Source organism: Diabrotica undecimpunctata, chromosome 1 (assembly GCF_040954645.1).
Source record: "Diabrotica undecimpunctata isolate CICGRU chromosome 1, icDiaUnde3, whole genome shotgun sequence".
Taxonomy (NCBI): domain Eukaryota; kingdom Metazoa; phylum Arthropoda; class Insecta; order Coleoptera; family Chrysomelidae; genus Diabrotica; species Diabrotica undecimpunctata.
The window spans coordinates 163,889,250-163,910,653 of NC_092803.1; the positions used below are offsets into that span (position 1 = coordinate 163,889,250).

The 21,404-nt window shown below is 31.7% G+C and overlaps 1 protein-coding gene across 1 annotated transcript in view; it reads right to left on the reverse strand.

The window, feature by feature from the left end:
• The window catches only part of LOC140432478 (uncharacterized), a 76,659-nt gene that overhangs the window by 32,347 nt on the left and 22,908 nt on the right, over positions 1-21,404 (reverse strand). Inside the window, exon 2 of the mRNA XM_072520391.1 lies at positions 12,886-13,090. Within this exon, the coding sequence (XP_072376492.1) occupies positions 12,886-13,090 (205 nt within the window). The remainder of the gene's footprint in view (positions 1-12,885; positions 13,091-21,404) is intronic.

Consider the following 21,404-nt stretch of genomic DNA (forward strand, 5'->3'; position numbering starts at 1 on the left):
CACCCTAGAACCATTTCATTTTCATAATATACACCTATAAAATCACCAACTTATAACTTATCTCTCTATATTTCTCATGTACCTAGTGTTGCTTTATGACAGATAGGGCCTTTCTCAAGTTATAAGTTGAGTAGTATACTTACAACATACTACAAAACCATGCTCCAGCCATCAAATTCTGTTTATTTTAGATAATAGTTTAATGAACACCTTAAGACCTTCATATCCATTAAGAATTAAAAACAAATCACACAACTTAATTACCATTAAAGCTGACCCCATAATTTTTGTTTTACTTAATTCTAACAGAGCCAACCCACAACCATTCCATTTTCACATTTTGGACAATTATACACCTGCAAATCATACAACTTGTAACTTATCCTTTTATAGTTCCCATGTACCTAGTGTTGCTTATGACAGATAGGACCTTTCTTAAGTTATAAGTTGAGTACTATTCTATTAACTTATTAAAAAAAACCATGTCCCAACCATCAATTTCTATTCATTTCACATAATAGATAAGAAAATAAAACTTCCATACCACTTAGTCTGTTAACACCCTATCAGATATTTAATTTCATGTACTTATAACTTAATTAGTTTTACATTTACCAGGTACCAAATGTTGTTTTTTGACATACAGGGCCTTCTATAATCGAGTTATAAGTTAAATTTCACATGACCATTATACTACAAAAGTTTTATCTCATTCATGTAAGAACACTTTCATATTTTAAATATATTCATTCATTTTCCACCAATATCAAACAAAATTTCTATAACTCAACCTTCTACATGTGTCTATTTTCTATTTTCCAAGTACCAAATGTTGAATAAACATAAAGGGCCTAAATATAAAAATCTCTTTTTCATTACACTACCACACACATGCATAGTTGGTTGCCTAACTATAACCACATTATCTTCTCTCCACATTTCATCTCATACACATAAAAATCAATTTTTAAAAAACAACAACATTGATGGTTGATACTGTTATATTATTTAATATCAAAAAATCTATTACTTTAACAAATTTAATTAACGTTGGCTTTTGTCTTAAGTAGACACATACAGTTATATTGACTACTCTGTTACTTGTTCCGTCCTAACTTGTCAACATTGTCATTTCAATCAGTTGCTTCCATTAAGTCCTCGTAGACACACCGTCTCAGGACTTGCAACTTCAACGTGGAGTCATATGTCACCATGTTACCTAATCCAACGGTAACTTTAGCATCCTAGCAATTTATATAATATAATGTAAAACAAATGTAACTAAATTTTTGTTAACGGGTTTTTACCCATGTATTTAGTGGCTACATTCATGTACACCTAGTAAGTATTAACCACACTTTACATTAACCTTAGTCAAAATTTTAACTTCACGTTCTTTTTAATTAAGTGGTTATATATTTTATAGGACACTGATGATGGAATAATGGATTCCAAAAACGTTTTGTCTAAAACAGCCCGTTTGGGTTTTTAAAAATATATACCTTTTACAAAGGATTTTTAATAAATTTTTTTAATATATGGTATACAGCCAAATACAGGAACGTAGATTCCTTGTGGATATGGATAACACGTATTTTTTTATAGCTTTGTTTATCTCCATAATTCTACCTTGAATGTTTATATTAACAATGATTTTCCAAATTCTATTCATTTATTTGTTAACTTACACCCGTATTTTATATTGAACCAGAAAATCCGTGTATACCGTCTTATGAAACACCGTCCTTGACCGGCTCTTCAGTGTGTCATGCACTGTTATGTGAACTATTGAGGCAACCGAATTATATAATTCAGAATTGTTGTTAAATAATAGGTGTTATTAATCTTAAACTTTGCGGACCGGTTTATTCAATAATTTAAGTATCGATACAGTGACCGAAATTTCCAAATAGTCAGACTACTACAACTGGGTTATAGCTACTGATTTAGGAATGATAATGTTTTGTTTTTATTGATATTCTTCAGTAGTAAGAAAAAAAAAATAATTTAAATTTAATAGATCTCTTGCTATAATTTCGTGCTATAAGTTTGTGCCAATTATTTTTTTAATTTTACCATTACTAATTTTTACTTGTATATATTTCTTAGTATTATGACAAACGACAAATAAGATCAAGTTCATTTATAGTCCTGAGTAGTAGATACGGTGAAGAACAGTAAGTTTACTTATTTTCAAGGTCATAAATATACAGTGTTAACTATACGATAAATTTAAGTAATGGTATGTAACTGTGTTATCAAAATGTTACTATTAAAAGTGATCTAGTATGTATAAGAAAGATATAACATAAATATATACCTATAAAACATTAATAACTTCGATATTGCCGTCCCAAGCCGAGATAGAAATCAACTGAAACGGGTGTTCAAATGGGTATCACTAAATGTCAGACAATTTAGTGATAGTGACATTCGTTGAGATACATTATTGACACTAACAGATTCTACATGCGATGAGGTTTCCAATAACTTAAATCTGGATTTCCTTGAGCAAGGATGGCTACCCTGGTACTTCAGGTTGAAGGTTGACAATAGGACTAATACATCTACCCCGTTAAAGCCAATGTTAGAAAATGCAAAAGTTAAAAAAACTGGACATAACTCTCGATGACGACCTATGCAACGAAATAAAGACAATAATTCAAAAATATACACCTGGAGAGGTTTACGTGCAATATGTAAAATATTAATAGAATATAAAGTAGACACTACTGCCTGCCATTAACGGACAATGGAATATTTCAGAAGAGATTTTGTGATGTTATTTTTTAGATATTTCATATTTGTATCTTCTCGTTGAGATATGATTTTCATTAATGCTACCAAATACAAGGTGATCTAAGAGTCTAAGGCTTGTTGACGTAAACCTGGTAAAATGGGGTAATCTATCTGGCCAGTGCAAATCACCATAACGAAAGATTGAGCGACCCGGAAATGTTTGCTTCAGATTATAGGTTGTGGCTCGAGTAGAGTGCGCTGTTGCACCGTCCTGTTGGAACCATATTTTTTTCCAGTCCCAATTCATCCAATTGTGGAAGCAAAAATTCGGTAAGAAAAAATGACCCAATAACTCTTCCAGCGTAAACAGCACACCACGCAGTAACTTTAGGCGGGTGTAATGGCTCTTTATGGGTGATACACAGATTTTTGGTGCCCCAGAAAGGATTTTTTTTGCTTATTCGCAATCCATATCTATCAAGAACAACCCTTTCAAAAGGATCCTTGCCACTGCCCGAGTGGTAGATGTATAAAATTAATAGAATAAATTGGCAACGGTTGCAAATTAATAGGATTGAATGGAAAAGAAGATTTCAAAAGGTTGAGCTTAGGACACTATTACCGAAGATTATGATGAATCCAAAGATGAATATGCTACAGACATTTGGGATTAACAATGACATTCATACAGATTAAGGAAAGATAAAGATTTGCATGGACAATGGAGAAATTTAAACAGAACATCAGAAAACAAACATCAACAAAAAACTGCAATTGTGCTACTTCTAACGTAGCAGTTTACAATTTAATTGGTTTTGATACTTAGGCTAAAATACGCTGGCTATCGGATTGACCTATGAATGAACAGTACAGCAAGAGATGGAGCTTGATCCCTACCGGACGAGCGTGTAAGCTTAAAAAACCGGAATGAAGTATAAAATAAATAAAAAAATGCAGTTCGGATATTGAATAATTCAAATGCCAAAAGGTAGCCCTTATGCCAGAGCAGCTTGGGTCTTACATGATGTCTTAGCTTGATTGGGGACAAATTTAAACGCGTATAAAAAAAATTGATAACAAACACAATGACACAAAGTGTTTTTAATAAAAATTTTTGAGTATGGAGTGGTTTGTCAATAACGAAAAACTTGGCACATAATGATGACAATACAATGGTCCTGATAAATTATTTTTTTGTAAGTATTATTAATGAATATGTAGGTATATGAGAAACAGTATTTGAAAAACAGTATTTGTAAGAAAAACTTTACTTTTAATTTAAAAAAATATATAAATAGGAATTTATAAATGATGTATTTCACGACATTAATATATTTTTATTAAATTGAATTATTTGAAATCTTGGAGTACCAAAAATAATAGCATGTTATAACTTACAAACATATTTATTAAAATGCAAAGTTTAAGTAAAGAAAACAAAAAAGTATATATAATAGTAAAAGTGAAAATAGTTATAATTTTATATTTCTACTTTTTTGCGATTATTTCTAAAATATTGTCTAATTGACGTCAATATTCCAATGCTACGACAGTAAGGCAAGTACAGTAAACATTTAATTACCGGTTCCATTCCTCGTATAGGTTTTTACTCGTTCCATAGTTAAAAATAAGCGCTCAACACTGGTCGTAGCGACAGGAATAGTAATTCAAATTCTAAGAAATCTATTGATGTTTGGAAAAAACCTTTTATCACAAGACTCCAGAACTTTTGTATCAGTCTTCAAAGTTCTTATTCGTTTACACATTATCTTTAAAATATGGAGATAGCTTTGTTAACTGGTTAGCTTTATCAGGAGATGCAAAACCGGGAATGAGTATTTGAAATACAGTCAAAATGTCTTTATTGTTGATAAATATTTTTTTAATCTAGAAATTAGATGCTCTAAATATGAAATGAACGTTGATACTCTAAAATATTCTTCAACTGAAATTGTTGGATGATCTCTACAAGTCTGTTATTGTCTCTTATTAATTCTTGGAATTTAAAGCTCAGTACCAAAAATACCTTTAAATAATTTCTTCTTCTTCAAGTGCCATCTCCGCGGCGGAGGTCAGCAATCATCATAGCTATTCGGACTTTTGAGACGGCTGCTCTAAAAAGTTCATTTGATATACATCCGTACCACTCTCTCAGGTTGCGCAGCCATGACATTCTACGCCTCCCTATGCTTCTCGTTCCTTGGATCTTTCGCTGCATAATCAGTTGGAGCAAGGTGTATTTCTCTCCACGTGTAATATGTCCGAGATATTCCAATTTTCTTGTTTTAATTATATTTAAAATTTCTATTTCTTTATTCATCTTTCTCAGAACCTCTTTGTTTATGACGCGTTCTGTCCACGATATTTTCAGAATTCTTCTATATACCCACAGCTTGAATGATTCCAGTTTTTCATTGATGTCGCATTTAAGGTCCAAGATTCCATTCCATAAAATAAAGTCGAAAAAACATAGCACCTCGCCAACCTAACTCTTAGTTCCAATTTTAACTACCTTGTACATAGCACTCTTCTTATTTTGTTGAAATTTGCTCTAGCCTTTTCTATTCTGATTTTGATCTCCTGAATGTAATCATTTGTGGAGTTAATCATTGTTCTAAGATATGCATATTTCTCCACTTGTTCGACGTTGGTTCCGTTTATTAGATTCTCGTTATTTCTTTCGAGTTTTCGATATTCTCATAAACTTCGTGTTCTTGATATTCATTGTTAGACCATACTCTTCTCCATACTCCGCTATTCTGGTCACCATTTTCTGAAGATCTTCAATATTTTCGGCTAAGATCACACTGTCGTCCGCATATCTAATGTTGTTAATGGGAACTCCATTTCCAGCTGTTTCACCCTCAAGAGCGTTTTTCAGGATCTCTTCGGAGTAGGCATTAAAAAGAATTGGCGACAATACGCATCCCTGTCTCACTCCACATCTTATTTCAATTTCTTCTGACAGCTGTTCGTTAACACGTACTTTTGCTCGCTGTTTATAGTATAAATTTGATATGATCCTGAGGTCGTTGTAGTCAATCTTCTCTGAGACAAATAAAAATCGACGTTAGATAATTTAGAAGCAGAAATAAAGAGTGTTTCAAATTCAATTTCGGAATTTTTTCTTAAATCTATCAGAGTCAAGATACATACTCGTAAAATCTTTAATACATTTAATAGCACTATAGAAATCGTAAGAAACAATTTGAAGAAATATGAGTAATGGAAGCGTAACTCTTCAGATCTTTTTACAAACCAAAAGGGAAATTAAGAAACTGACTTTTCTATTGCTGAACATTACGCACTAGCTGTCCCCTGTGATGTTCAATAAACCTAGTTTTGCACAAGCTACTGAGCCGTTTCGTAATCTGGAGTGTGAACTTCAATTGCAAAATTAATTACTTGATTGGTAATATTTTAATAACCTAATTTAAAAAATTCGATTTCCTGCTAGGTTCGTACATTTTTAAAGATTATTACCATATTTTTACTATGTATATTTAAAAGACTTAAAAAAAGTGCTCAATGCTCATATAAAACACAATCTGACAAGTTCAAATACTGTCTTAAACCTGTATCTGGACACTATTTAAAATAATTTAAGAGGAATTACTTCCTCATAAAATGTTTTGTAAGTAGAACAAATATTGTTCGATGTGCATCTTCACAATAATCTTCAAAAAAATCAAAATACTTGATAATTTTAAAATAAAATGATCCAATTGAATATTTTTCACGTATTTATTTAATTTTAAAATCATCAATATTGGATAATATTTCGAGGGGTGTCCGGACCACCAGGTTACATCACTGAGTAAATATTATAAAAAAAACAGTAAAATAGATAATAGGTGATATATTGAGTGAAACATAGAAAGGAGACGCCCAAAATTTAGAGAAAGCTGACTATAGGGCAGCAGCTATTCTTCAGCAGCCGCCGCGTGCCGTTCAAATCAGCAGCTGTGATTATTAAAATAATTTCTCACTTGGTATCACATATTTCTATGCGTTATCCATCTAAGACTATCTTCTTGTACTCCACATACTAATTTGCACTTTTATTTTTGGTCTTAAGTTCTTTAATAATGCTTGGGTATTTATAGTCCATATTATCTTGTTGAAGAAGCTTAATCCGTACTCTTTTAAGTTCATTGGTAAAGTCAAGAAAATATGTAAACAGAGGTTAATTGGTCTCTTATATATTTTATATCAGTTGGTACACGATCAGTAATGAGTCCACTGTTGGTCTCTCTCTCCAATTATTATATAACTAAAACATTACCAGTTCTGCATCGCTCTTCTCCAAGTTCTTACTTCTAGCAAATTCTCCGCCCAACTTCATCCTTCCTCCTTTTTCGTGAGCTTGCGCCCTGCATTTTACTATTTAGTAAAATGTCAATCTGACATTTCAACAATCTGTCGACCTCAATTCTCACAACATGGCCAATCCATCAAAGTCTGTGAAGTTTAACGAATTATGAGATCGGTGTCTCTTTATACAATTGGTATCAATACAGTCTTGTTTGTCAGGCGATTAGCTCATCCTATATTCAACGGTCTTCTCATATCACGTAATTGAGTGACAGGTTGAATAGTGTCGATGTCAGCCTTTGCTTCAATTCTTTAATTATTGAAAAGTTGTCAGTGAGCACATTGCATCAATGTCGGATTTGCACGATTTGTTTAGAATTCGTTTCACCGTGAAGAGCTATGCAAATGTAGATCTACCTTGTCAAAAACCGGTTTGATATTTCCCGACAATATTTGTAGTTAATTCTTTGGAGTTGTTTGTTAATACATGTATTTGTCCTGCAGGTGTTCGCCACCTAATTTATGTATTCAGAGGGGAAGTTGTTAATACCTGCGATTCCTTTCTACTGGTATTGCTTCTTTGACTACCTATATCATCGGCGGTTCTACCTTTTCACTGTCTTCCTCAATTTCTTAGATTGCGTAGATATTTATAGGCTTCTCTTGTATAGTTGTTTTAAAAAATCTTTTCAATTTTTTGTATATTACCGTTTTTCGTCTTTGTTTTCTCTGTTTGGCATGTTTTATTCATCGTTCGTCTTGAATTTTCGTAGATTGCTCTTCTTTATTTAGTTCTCTTTTCCGTATACTTATTCTGCGCTTGATTACTTTCCTGTATGGCCTCGTTACAGTCTTCATTGAATCATTCTCCTTTTGTTTTTTTCACTGTTGATCTATTAGCCCTAAATCGGTAAGAAACATGACATTAAAAATTTGATAACTAATTTCTAGTTTTCTATCGATTAGGATTCAGCATCTATGTTGATCGATTTGGAGGAGCAATTTATAGATGAAGCCTTTACCTTGGAAAATTATAGATAAAGATTGGTTAGTTTTAATAACTTCTATCAAAAGGTATAATTTTGACCTAATCTCGCTTTACGTTATTATGTTATGAAGTCCCAAAGATGATATGAACATAATAATAAAAAAGGCCGGAAGAAGATAATCCCTAAAATCTCACACAATCTCAGCGAAATATAGAATTTGGGTATTAAACATCTGGAAAGATGAGTTATATCTCTTAAATTAATGTCATAGCGGATCTTAAGAAAAATTTGAAACGTAAACCGAAATACAGTTCAAGGAATGAAGAGACTGACCTTTGGTTGGTTCATAATTTAATACAATTTATTATATAGAGGCCAGGGATAACATAACTCCAGATCACCTAGTTCGAGGTTATGAAGAAGACAATTTAGAAATAGCTACCATTACCGTTGTGTTATTTACGAGTGACACATTCTTACACATAAAGTTTCGAAACTGAAGTAATTAATCTGTGTATGGTGTCGTGTAATAGCTAGCCTATATGTAATATAACAAGGAAATCGTTACGTTTTTATAGTAAATAAGTAAACATTACACCACATAAATGCTAAGTAAAATTGTAGACGATGACCTTGAACTACATTTATAAAAGGATTACGGTAGAACTAGTGAAATAGAAAACAGCGATTTATATAATGAGTAACTTCTAATCGCAGTCTATAAAAATACGGATAAACTCAGGTATTTAGAAAGGAATTTAAACTTGATTTAGCTTCACCGGATTCTTGATGCAGTGAGCTGGAGCCAATCGGTTATATAACTTACTCTTGCTGGCAAAGATAATAGGAAAACCGTTATTTCTACACGATATTTGCCACATGTCATAAATAAATGGTAGCAAAATAATCCAAAAAATTCACCAAATATCTGGTCTAACGTTAATTACTTTACAGCGCAAACTTCTGCATATAATTGTCATTCTGATATTTTACACATTTTATTTGAAATTATTTCTTTAAAAAGTATAGATTAAAAATCTGTTATTACCCAAAATAGTTTTTCGATTTTATTAAAATTTGTATCATCATTTTGACTTAAACTTTCCGAGTATTCTTGTTTTTATGTTCAGAAAACAATTTTCTTGTTTACCATCTCCGAGGTGGAAGTTGGTAACTATCATATTTAATCAGACCCTAGATACAGCTGCTATGACAAGTTTCTTTGATGTAAATTCGTAAGTATGTCACTTTTAACTAACGAAGTTATGATAGTCTTTTTCTTCCTATAGGTACTTTTCTTGGATTTTTCCTTGTCTATATTTTATTTAGTTATATAAGGTTGAATGCTCGAATGAATGAATTTTAATCAAATAAAACGTAGATATCGAGCACAGTTTTTCTTAAATCTTGCCCAAGTACTTTCGCTCCTAGAGCATCTTCAGGGCCATCTGAAATACGCCAAGAAATGTTTTTTCAACTGAAGAAAAATTAATTAACTTCGAAAAAACTCGAAGTTGATGGTTGACAAAATTTTTTATGTAATATAACGTTTTAGAGTTACTTCGTCAAAATTAGGCTATCCAACAATATATGGTGAATGTCATAAACATTAACTGATACATCAACATAACACGACACGAAATTTCCGGCATTCAAAGTATTTTTGAATAAGAAAAATATATTTACAAGAAGAAACATTTCTATAAAAACATATTCTATAAACATAATAAAAGAAAAAGTGAAGTGCTTACGGAAGCGCTTAATATTTATCACTGGTCTTTACTTTTTTCGTTACGCTTTGTTCCTTTTATCTGCAAATCGGTAAAAAAAACTGTCCAAGGAGGTTTCTTTATTTCTTCTTTCCAGGATATTGCAGAAATAAGTTAAGATTCGTTGAACAACTCCGATGCACGTCAAGTTGCAATTTTTTCTGGGTGATTTTTATTCACAAACTCTACAACTTTCTCCCACATTCCCAAGATCTTCTTTACAGCTATTTTAGAGATAACCTCTTCCATCTCTGGCTCCTCTTCAAAACCAATTTTTGTTGAACCACCGTATGCTGTTGCGAATGTAGATTGGGTAACTCCTCGGTTGTCAGCTCCTGAAACAGTTCCTCGACGAGTTCAAAATAAAAAAATTTTTGAATAAAATCCTTTATAAAAAGGTATATAAAAAACCCAGTTGGGCTATGTTGAATTGACAAAACGTTTTCGGAATAAGTATTCCATCATCAGTGTCCTAAAATAGTATTTAACCACTTAATTAAAAAGAACATGAAATAAATGAAAAATGGAAAAAATAGATTTTCCAATTTTCCAAAATTTTCCAAAAAAATGGAAAAAATTTTCCAGGTACCAAATGTTGTTTTTTGACATACAGGGCCTAATATAATTGAGTTATAAGTCAATTTTTACATGAACTTTATATCATAATAGTTTTATTTCATTCATTGAATAACATCCTCACATATTAAATATATCAATTCCTATACTTTTTCAAGAACCCAACTTTCCACCTGTGTCTAGTTTCCATTTTCCAGGTACCAAATGTTATTAAAGCATAAAGGGCCTTATATTAGAATCTTTTCATCACACCACTTGACACTGTATAGTTGGTTGCCTAACTATAATCACATAACTTCCTCACCACAATTTCATTTCACATACATAATTTACAACAATAACATTGATGGTTGATACTTAATTTTATTTTATTTAAACTTTCACAATTTTAAACAACGTTGGCGTCTGTCTTAAATAGACATATACAGTTACACTGACTGCTCTGTCATAACTTCCGTCATAACCTGCCAAGATTTTCATTTCAATCAGTTGCTTTGATAAAGTCCTCGTAGACATACCGTCTCAGGACTTGCAACTTAATGTAGAGTCATATGTCGCCATGTTACCAATCCAACGGTAACTTTAACATCTTAACTGTAAATTAGACATAATGTAAACTAAATTTCATTTAATAATTTTTAAAGGGTTTTTACCCACATATTTAGTGGCTACATCCATGTATTAACTAGTAAGTATTAACCACATTTTACATTAACCTTAGTCAAAACTTAAATTATTTCATGTTCTTTTTAATTAAGTGGTTAAATACTATTTTAGGACACTGATGATGGAATACTTATTCCGAAAACGTTTTGTCAATTCAACATAGCCCAACTGGGTTTTTTATATACCTTTTTATAAAGGATTTTATTCAAAATTTTTTTTAATATATGGTATACAGCCAAATACAGGAACTTTGTTTCCTTGTGGAGTTCAAAATAACTTGCAGCTTTTCTTTTAAAATCCTATGTGACTTAAAGGCTTTGGGATTTTCCGAATGGTAATCCTATTCGGCATCCTTGTCCAGAAAAGCCCTTCCTCACAGTTTAAGACTTGCTGGGGGATATATTATTTAGCTTCTATTTGTTTGGAAAACATTTTGATGTAAACCTTGGCTGCATTTACATCCAAACTTGCTGCCTCACGACGAAGTCAATGCGAGTCATTTTCTTAAAGTTGTCAAACCAGCTCAAACTGGCTCCGACGAGTTCTTTGATTCTTCGTTTGTGGAAGTGTAGGGGATCTGCTCCAGAAAATCACCGCAAATCGCTTGTGCCTTCTCACATAATGCTTTGTGTTCAGGTTCCTCCTTCTGCTTCTCGGTCACCCACACCATGAGTAGTTTTTCCATCGTTTCATGGGGAGAGGTGCGGAGCTTAGAAATTATTGTAACACCGTTGGCTGGCGTTATACCCTTTATCAACTCCTTCTGTTTAAGCACAGTACATATCATTGACGTGGTACGCCCCTACATCCTCGCCAAGTCAATTACTTGCGCACATTGCTTATGTTTTCCTATGATTTCACGTTTGAATTCAATAGACATCATCTTCGGACCCATGCTTATCAAAATAAATGTAATAATGTTTTGTAAATATACAAAAAGCAAAAAACGCTAATCCAACTTACTAAAATTGCTTTAAAAACTAGGAAAACAAGCACACAGACTGAGGTCTAGTCTGAGGTGTGAGAAACTGTTAGACCTTACTTACTGTTACTTCTTACAGACTTGTCAAATTCAGACGAAATATTAAATTAATAAGAAAATATAAATAAATATCATTCGATAGTAAATTTAATTATTATATAAACTAAATAAAATGTTTAAAATTAATAATTGTATTTATATGAAATTATTTTAAAACGAGAACTGTCATAAAAATTTAAACAGATGATTCAATATTGTTATTAATTGGATGTATTGGATGAATGAAAACTTATCCTGTAGTCTAAATATTTGCGTTTACGAAATGGAAGGTTCCCTATACAGACAGTGAATATAAATTTTGTAATCATCGGTAAAAATGGGAAAATTGGAAATTTTGAAAATTGGAACTACTTAAAAAAATATGTGATGCATCGATTTCAAAAAAATTATTAATATTATCGTTGATTGAATAACCCTCAATCAACGATATTATTTACAGGGGATTCCATAACTTTTTGTATTGTTTGTATTGTAATACACCAATAATTGAAAGGTAATTTCTTTTTTTTTCTACAGATAACAGCAATGAGTAAAGCCTGCTAATTTTTGTAATATTTAAATAAATTGCTAATTTATTCACAATCAAAATATTGCATTTTTCTTCCTTATTATTCTAATTTCATTTAACCAGCGGCCTCTAGTTTTACACAAAACAGATACTAATATTTACTTTTGAACTTTCGTGTGTGTTAATAGAGTATACAGTATTGGATTAAAGTAGATTTCTGACATATTTGGGATATTGGTTGCATATGCTGTTATTTTAGAAATAAAATTATAATATACTTACATGGCTGCTTCATGCCTTACGTCAAACTCAATTTTGTTAACATGTAGCGGATCCAAGACTGGTATACTGAGCTCAGGAACACCCTTTATTAGCTGATCTCTAATCAGTTCTATTAGAGCATTTAATCGGTCTTCTATTTTTGAGAATGTGCTAATTATATTTTCTATTGTTTGTCCAAAAACGCTTATGCCACTTTTAATTAAATCTGAAACAAAATATATAGATAAAATGATTATATAAAATCAAATTTTTATAGAGATATGAATAAAAAACATGATAAAGTTCAAGAAAGTGTAAAATAATTTATCCTAAATAAGACATTTTTCAAATACAGTCATCAAGAAACATAGGAATATTTTGACACCAAAATGTCAAAAACAAGTAAGATCCATATTATCTTGGGAAAAAAGGGAAAATGTTACCATGGTATGCGCTGGAAATGCTTCAGGATAGTTTGTCCCCCCTATGTTCATATTTCCTCGAATACGTATGGATCCACAATTAATGAGAGGAGGCCCAATTGGAGCAATATAAAGATGTTCAAAAAACGGTTGGATAAATGAAGAGTTTTTTGAGAACATTTTTGTCACCATATAAAGGTCTCAAAAGAAGATGCAATGCTTCTCATATTGGATAACCATGGGAGTCACATTTTCTTTGGAAAATTATACTTACTGCAGATCACACGGAATTATTGTGGTTTCACTTTCCCCTCATACTTCACACAGGCTTCAACTATTGACTTAACTTTTTTTGGACCCATAAAGAGTGCTTTAAATCAGATATAAGTGCGACTTATATCTGAGGACTCATACTTATGAAAAGATCACACATTTTGAACAGAGAATATCTGAGAGTTACTACGATAGACAAAGGAATATTTGGGTTCCGTGCCGCTGGAATATGGCCCATAGATCCTAATAAATTCTCTAATAAGTTCTAAGTAATGAACTTAAATGAAACCGACAATATCAACAATGACAGTGCTATTGAGCAGTCCAATGTAAATTTTGAAGTTAAGCACAGAACTGCAACATAAACAATACAGTATTGCAGAGAACTCTAACTAGAAATATCGAACCCCAACCGGGACCTTCGAGATGTGATGAAACTATGCCAAGAACTCTACCTAGAAATACCGAACCCCAACCGGATCATCGAAATATAAGGAAACTATGCACAAGACTCACTGAAATCAAATCAGCGAGCTCAACCCCAGCCTGAAATGTCAGGAAATGTTAAAACTTAGTCTAATGTACCTATTGAAAAGCTAGCGCCTCTTCCTGCCAATATTGTAAAAAAAAGTTCCAAACCACGTGCAAAACAACACTCAGAAATTTTAACTTCTATCACTTCCACACCACTAAAAATTCAAATAAAAATAAAACAAGAAAAGAGAAATTTTAAGAAAAAATCTGGAGAGGTCAAAAAACTGAAACTGGAAAAATAACGACAAAAACCATAGGAAAACTGGCTACCAAAGCAGAGAAACGACCTATAAGCAAGAAAGCTGGATTTTACAGGAAGTAAGATGTAAGCTGGAAGCTTACATTTTTATTATTCTGAGTGTGAAAGTTATGCTGATAGTAAGCTTTGTGATGATGATGAACTAGATGATGTAGATTTAACATTAGAAAATGAGGCGTGCTTGGTGTACGGTGAATTCGGACGAGACAAAGAAATTTAGTACTGTTGTGTAATGTGTTCGAATTGGGCTCATTCAGTTTGTTTGTTTTGTTTACAATATTTACTTCATTGCAATAATTTGTTATTTTTTTCGAATACAGATTTATTTTTAATTATTTCACGATTATTCACGAGTTATTAAACGATTATATCGTTTTTTTAAGTAATTTTATTTCTTCGTTTAAAAATTTAAACCTTTTTTTAGGTTTAAACAAGTTTCACACAAGTTACAGTAGTTAGATTGTGAAAGTTTGTGTGCACGTAGGAAACTTTTGTAAGTATTTTCCCTTAGGTGCGCAGAATTTCCCCGGTCTCCTTCACACCTTAGGAAGAAATATTTAATTCCAAACTACGGAATATAAACTCAAAATAATGTATAATTATATGGTTATAAGAATTTGATATATCGTATTTCTATATATTAGTGATCACAATCTATTAGAACACATGAACTTACAAATAAATGATGAAATAGTGATCATTCATATATGTCAAACTGTTTTAATAATAAATTAAAAATGTCATTATACGAAGTTAACACTATAACTTAATTATCTAGTATTTTGTGACTTTGAGTTTCAAACTTTGACCAAACTATTAAACAAATAGTAATGATCAAAACACTTGTTTTAGTTTATTAATTTTCTGACGATATTCTATTATTATTAGAAATTTTATTGATTATATTCTGTAGTTTAATTAATATGTCAATTACAGTATTTGTTTCTGTATATTCTAGCCAACAAAATTACATTTTTCTTATTATAGCCCAGCCAAATTGTTATGTGAGTATACCACCCCAACTCGGGAGTGGAAAAAGTTTATAAAAAAACCACGGTAGTCACTAGAATAGTAAATTTTAAGACAACAATGTTACTTAGAGTATTTTTCGAAAAGTTCAGTGAAAGTTCACAAATTACACAACAAAAAATCATGTTTTAAACTGTTTATCACTAATATCTCCAAAAATTTAGATATTATCGTGAAAACTGTTCGGATATAAAATGAAGCTATAAAACAAAGATATTTGTTTTTTATTATTACCGTAAACTTAATATTAACAAAGTTATGGTTGTTCGAAAGTAGACTTTTATTCATCGAATACAAAAATCCAAACATATGATGTTGAATAAGCAGAAAGCTGGAAGTTTTTCATTGAAAACTTATAGAAACTTTCTTTAAAGAACTTAAAAAAATCTTTAAAATGACTACTGATAAAAGTGATTTGCATGAAAATTAAGGTAAGTTATAACTAAAATAGCCCCATTTTATGATTTGTGACTGAGAAAGTAACAAACTCCCCTCCGCCAAAACCACCCTGGTTTAAACTATTCGTTGTTTATTTACAATTTACTTCATATATATATATATATATATATATATATATATATATATATATATATATATATATATATATATATATATATATATATACAGTGATGAGTGTCTTACCACCCGGCATTTTAACGTAAGAGATAGAAAAAAACACAGTTACCTTGTGAAATAAAAAGAGATGAAACTCGTAGAGGTGGGAAATAATCTATAGAAACCTATAATTAACATTAAATTACATTACCACTATCGATAGTCTCACACCTTTAGACGTTAGCTTCGAGCTAAATCACCTTGGTCATAATTATTATGTGTAACGTCGTATGTGTGACGTATTTCCATTTTTTAATTTCGCATAAAGTAAAAACTGATTGACCACAATAAAGCAAAAATGTGAATAAAATAATTTAATTAATAGTGATTATTTAATCTAAAGTTTTAAATTATTAACCAAGAATAATTTCTACTATGATTTGAGGAGTTTCATACACTCTTGTCACGAAATAATTATTAATCCTTCGTGGATTAGTAGTAAGAATTCGACACTGCGACACAGACGTCGCAGACGATTAGAGTTCAAAACCCACATGTGGTTTTCTTTTTTTTTTTAATAATTTGAAATTATGCAGAGATCGTTTTGCTTTGAATCACTAAACATTTATGTTAGTCGTTACTAGTATTAGAAGTGTTTAAAGTTAAACATAAATATATTATTGAAAAAACAGTATCGTCGTACTTTCGAAAATAAAGTAAAAATTCTTCAAAATTAAAAGAACGTTTAAAGAATATTTAAATAAGTAAAAATTCTACAAAAATAAAAAAAAATATTGTAAATAAACGTATTTACATTACAGTATGTTCAAATAAGCCTTCATTAGCAGCAGAACAATAACCCAAACTGTTACTAAAGAATTATAAAACTCTGATGGATCAGAGTTCAAGGCACGATGTTCTCATGCAGGCGCTCAGGATTCGAATCCCACATGAAGGTTTTACTTTTTTAAAACTTAAAATTTGAAATTATGCAGATATTATTTCGTTTTGCTTTAAATCACCAAACATTTATTTCAGTCTTTGTTAGAAGTGTTTATAGTAAAACATGAAAATCTCATTGAAAAAACAATGTCGTACTTTCGAAAATAAAGTAAAAATTCTTCAAATATAAAAGAACGTTCTAAATAAATGTACTTACAAAAAATGTTTAAATAGGTAGAAATTCTATAAAACTATTCTAAATAAGCGTATTTTATTCTAATGAAATGTGTTTACAAAAAATGTTCGAATAAGCCTAAATTAGCAGCAGAACAATAACCCAATCTATTATAAAAGTTTCGTCTAACATTAGTTAATGTTTCTGGACTAATACCTCTCATTGAATCAGAGATCTTTTCTCTTAATTCTTGAAGTGAATTAGGCCTATCGTCTTCAATTCCATATAGTTTGGACTTAAAAAACACACATAACCCCACATAAAAAAATCACAAGGTGCAAGATCAGGTGATCTTCCAGGCCAAAAATATCTCCCTGGCCACTAATCAATCGATTAGGAAAAGTCGCACTGAGATATTCACTGACGATGCGAGAATTATGTGCAGGACAACCATCGTGTTGAAACCATATGGAATCGAAAGGTATTAGTAAATTACGAAGGGCTGGGACAATTTGATTTTGCAGAAGTTCCACTCAACATACCGTCTATAAAAAATGGTCCAATGACATGATTCCCTATTATGCCTCCCCAAACATTTACTTTTGAAGGACGCTGGGTACGAGCGACATAAATCTGACGAGGATTTCCTCAAGACCAATACCGAACATTCATTTATCCATGATGGGAAATATCTAATTTATTTTGTTCAACTGATTTTGATTTTTTTTTTAATTTTTAGGTCGAAGAAACAAATTGTTATGCCCTGCAGTGTCAGGAAAGAAACCAGAAAAAAAGCCCAGGTATTACTGCGTAGCACACCACTGATGTCACCGAAATTAAACGATTCCTGTGGATAGTTATAGGGATGAGATTATGTCATTTTACTTTTTTTCATTCGTGCTAGTCAAAGAATGATCTTTATGTGAATAATAATAAAAAAGTAATGTCAAGGAATCCCTTTCAGTTATAGTGGAAAACGCTGCACTTTAATGATAATTCAGTAACAACAGATGATCGTTTGTAGAAGATCTTTCCCTTGGTTAGCAGACTGAAGGATAAATTCAAGGCTGCCATCGTTCCAAAGAAAAACGAGTACATTGACAAAACTTTAGTGCCTTTTTTAGGGCGACTAAAATTCAAGCAGTATATTGCCAACAAGAGGCAAAAATTTGGGAAAAAATTATTCAAATTTTGTCTGGAGGGTAGTTATACCATACGATGGAAAAGAACATGCTGAAGGTAGCACCGTACCAACAAATGTAGTGATGAAAATTATGGATGGATTGCTTGACAAAGGACGAACACTTGCAATTGATAACTACTACAGTTCTGTCACACTTGCATATGAACTCCTACACTGAAAAACTTATATGATTGGTACGCTATGTGCAAACCGCAAATATAATCCCAAAAACGTCATTTCCACAAAATTTAAAGTAGGTGAACATTCAAACAAATTCGTTGACGAAATGGTGATAGCAGGCACGCAGTGATGTTGCAAAACCAAAGAATATCATAGAATATAATAAATATAAAAGCTTCATTGATATATCAGATCAAATGAAAAGCTATAATTCGCCATTTTTAGAGGAATAAAATGGTACAGAAAAGCCAATGAAAGCATGACGATTACCAAATTCAAGGAAGACGTAATTCAGGGCCTATTAGGAGATTTTATTGTCACATCAATCATTGTGGAATATAGTCACAAACTCAGCGATGTTGGTCGTGCAGGCAGAAGACGATGTACAACGTGTTACGCAAACTGGTAGAAGAGGAAGAGGAGGTTCTTGCTATTAATATATAACAAAAAAATATATAATTACGCAATTGTTGCTTATACATATTATGGGCCATGTGAGTCCTCATTGATATCTCAGAAGCACAGGCCAAGAATGCTTTGTAGACCATCTGGCCGGGCTCGAAATGTTCCCGTGTATTTTAAATAAGTTCGAGTAGCCGCTGTTGAGCTACACAGCATTTTCTTGACGACCTAGCACGTGAGTCCACGTTGGCATCACGCGGCCCGTATAAAACTTTTATGTGCGAGTCCGTGTTGGCCTCTCATGACACTTAACCTATTAAGCTAATAGTTACCGAGATATTCTATTTGTTTATAAGCTAAAAAAATATTTATAATTTTAAAACATTGTTGAGGCCTCCCAAATAATCCGATTTTAATTCCATAAAGTACGTTAAATAGGTAAAGTGCTTTTTTCAAGTAAAAAAATTGGCAAACTTCGATTGGCAAAATCGATTTTAATGAAATTTGGTGGGCTGTTTTATTGTTTTTCTTTTTCTACACGAATTATGAAGGTCGCAAGTACAATTTATGTGATTGAAAAAAATTAAATAAGAAAAGGCTTATTTCCCCCTTTTGTATATTTATTGTTAATTTGGAAGCTAGGGTAATAAATTAAAACAGTTTTAAATTGTCGTTTTTTATAGAAAATTCAATTATCAATAGTAATACCACTAGTGATTCAATTTTCGCGATAAGTCTGTCGATTTACTTCTAAACGAAACTGAGTTGCTTGAAAACACCACGAGTCCGTAGGACGAGTTAAATAAATTAAATTATTAAATAAATAATGACTGCTAGTCTTTCGTTGTTATTTTCTGCATATAATTTGTAGTTGCGATCCACACAGAACATCATAAATTGTCTCCATATATAAGATTTAGATTTTCTTGTGTTATTCGGTATATTTTCTTCAATGTTTTGGTTTATAACTTCGTTTGAAGTACCACCGAAACGACTCATTTTGACGTATACAGCTACAATAATTTTTTTGGCAAACGTCAAACTTTGCTTTGCGATCGGTATCCATGGTTACGTCGTTGAAAACACGAAGCTGATAGACCAATCAGAATTGAAAGACAGTTGGTGTTTTCGCGATAACACAAGCTGTCTTTGGTTTGTGATTGGTCAGATTATGTGAAAATTTTAAGATGTACTATTGTACTTCATTACGACTTTGCTCCAAAATGAATCGTTTTAAAATTATAACCAAGGAGAGTAGAAAAATCGATGTTTTTAGTATTGTTTAAATATTTTAATATTTTTATTAATATTATCGACCTATTTGGGAGGGAGGATAAATAAATTAATAGTTAGTTAGAAGTTATCACACAACTTTTTCTGCAAAAATCCTCACATCAAAATTTAATCGTTTTTTCACAGATCTTATCTATTATATGACGCAGCATTTTGCAGTCTAAACTTGACTGTATTTTTGGTTTGCATTCATCACTACTTTCTAACGTTTAACATTTCTCGTATCACATTTAAGAATAATCTAACGTAAATGTGGTTAAAATATAAATTATTAAAAAATATTGTGTAATTTTGTGAAAAGTAAGTACCTATAACGAAACAAGTCAAACTTCTTTAACATTTAGAAACAAGAAATTGCCTTTCCGTTCTAATAGATTTTGTTTATTTCTTCATACCTTTTACCAGTAATATTATATATACTTCAGGAGAGTATTATCATTACTTGGTTGCACAAGGCATGTTCATTTCAATCAATGACGAGGTGTAAAAAGATGAGTTCTTTAACCGAAATGCAAAATTCCTTTCTAAATTATATAACACAATTGTACAACTCGTTTCATTGTTTTATTCAGGTCGGTGTGTTTCAGTACTCGCCCAGGTTAAACTCTAAGTAGGACAACATTGTTGGTGTTGCCACTTTTACTCAACAGTAGTAGTTACAACCATTTGTATAATGAAAAATGTTTCATATATCCAGTAATGTGTAATTGTCATTTTTTTCGAAATTATCTCCAGGACTTTATTTTAAAAAATGAAACAGTCTATGCCATGATCGTAGTTGTTCATGTTTGAATATTTTTTTGCGATGTGGACTGAATGATATCAATAATGATGTACACGTCATAAACAAAACACGACACACTCACAGAACAAAGGATCTTGCTTACGCTGAAGATGACAATACTCAGACGAATTACCAAAATACACTGAGAGACCGAAAGTGGAGTGAAGACATCAGAAGAAAATGTTATATACGGGGTATAGTCCTCAGGGACCAAAGTGGTCAAAATAGTAAGAAATAAATTGCCAAAGGATAGAAGTATCGGCCGACTACGCAAAAGATGAAATGACAACCTTCCGTAAAGGTATCAATTGACTAATAAACAAGTAGAATTGCTTATAGCAAGGAAAAAGAGACCTGTCCACTCTCATTCGTTGTTGTGGGTATCAGCAAACATATTTTAGATACAGTATCCAACTTAAGCATTCTTTCATTATGGCATGTTAAGGAGCAGTATAAGTACACTTTTCAGAATACAGGAGGACATCGATTCATGATTGACTATATACTAA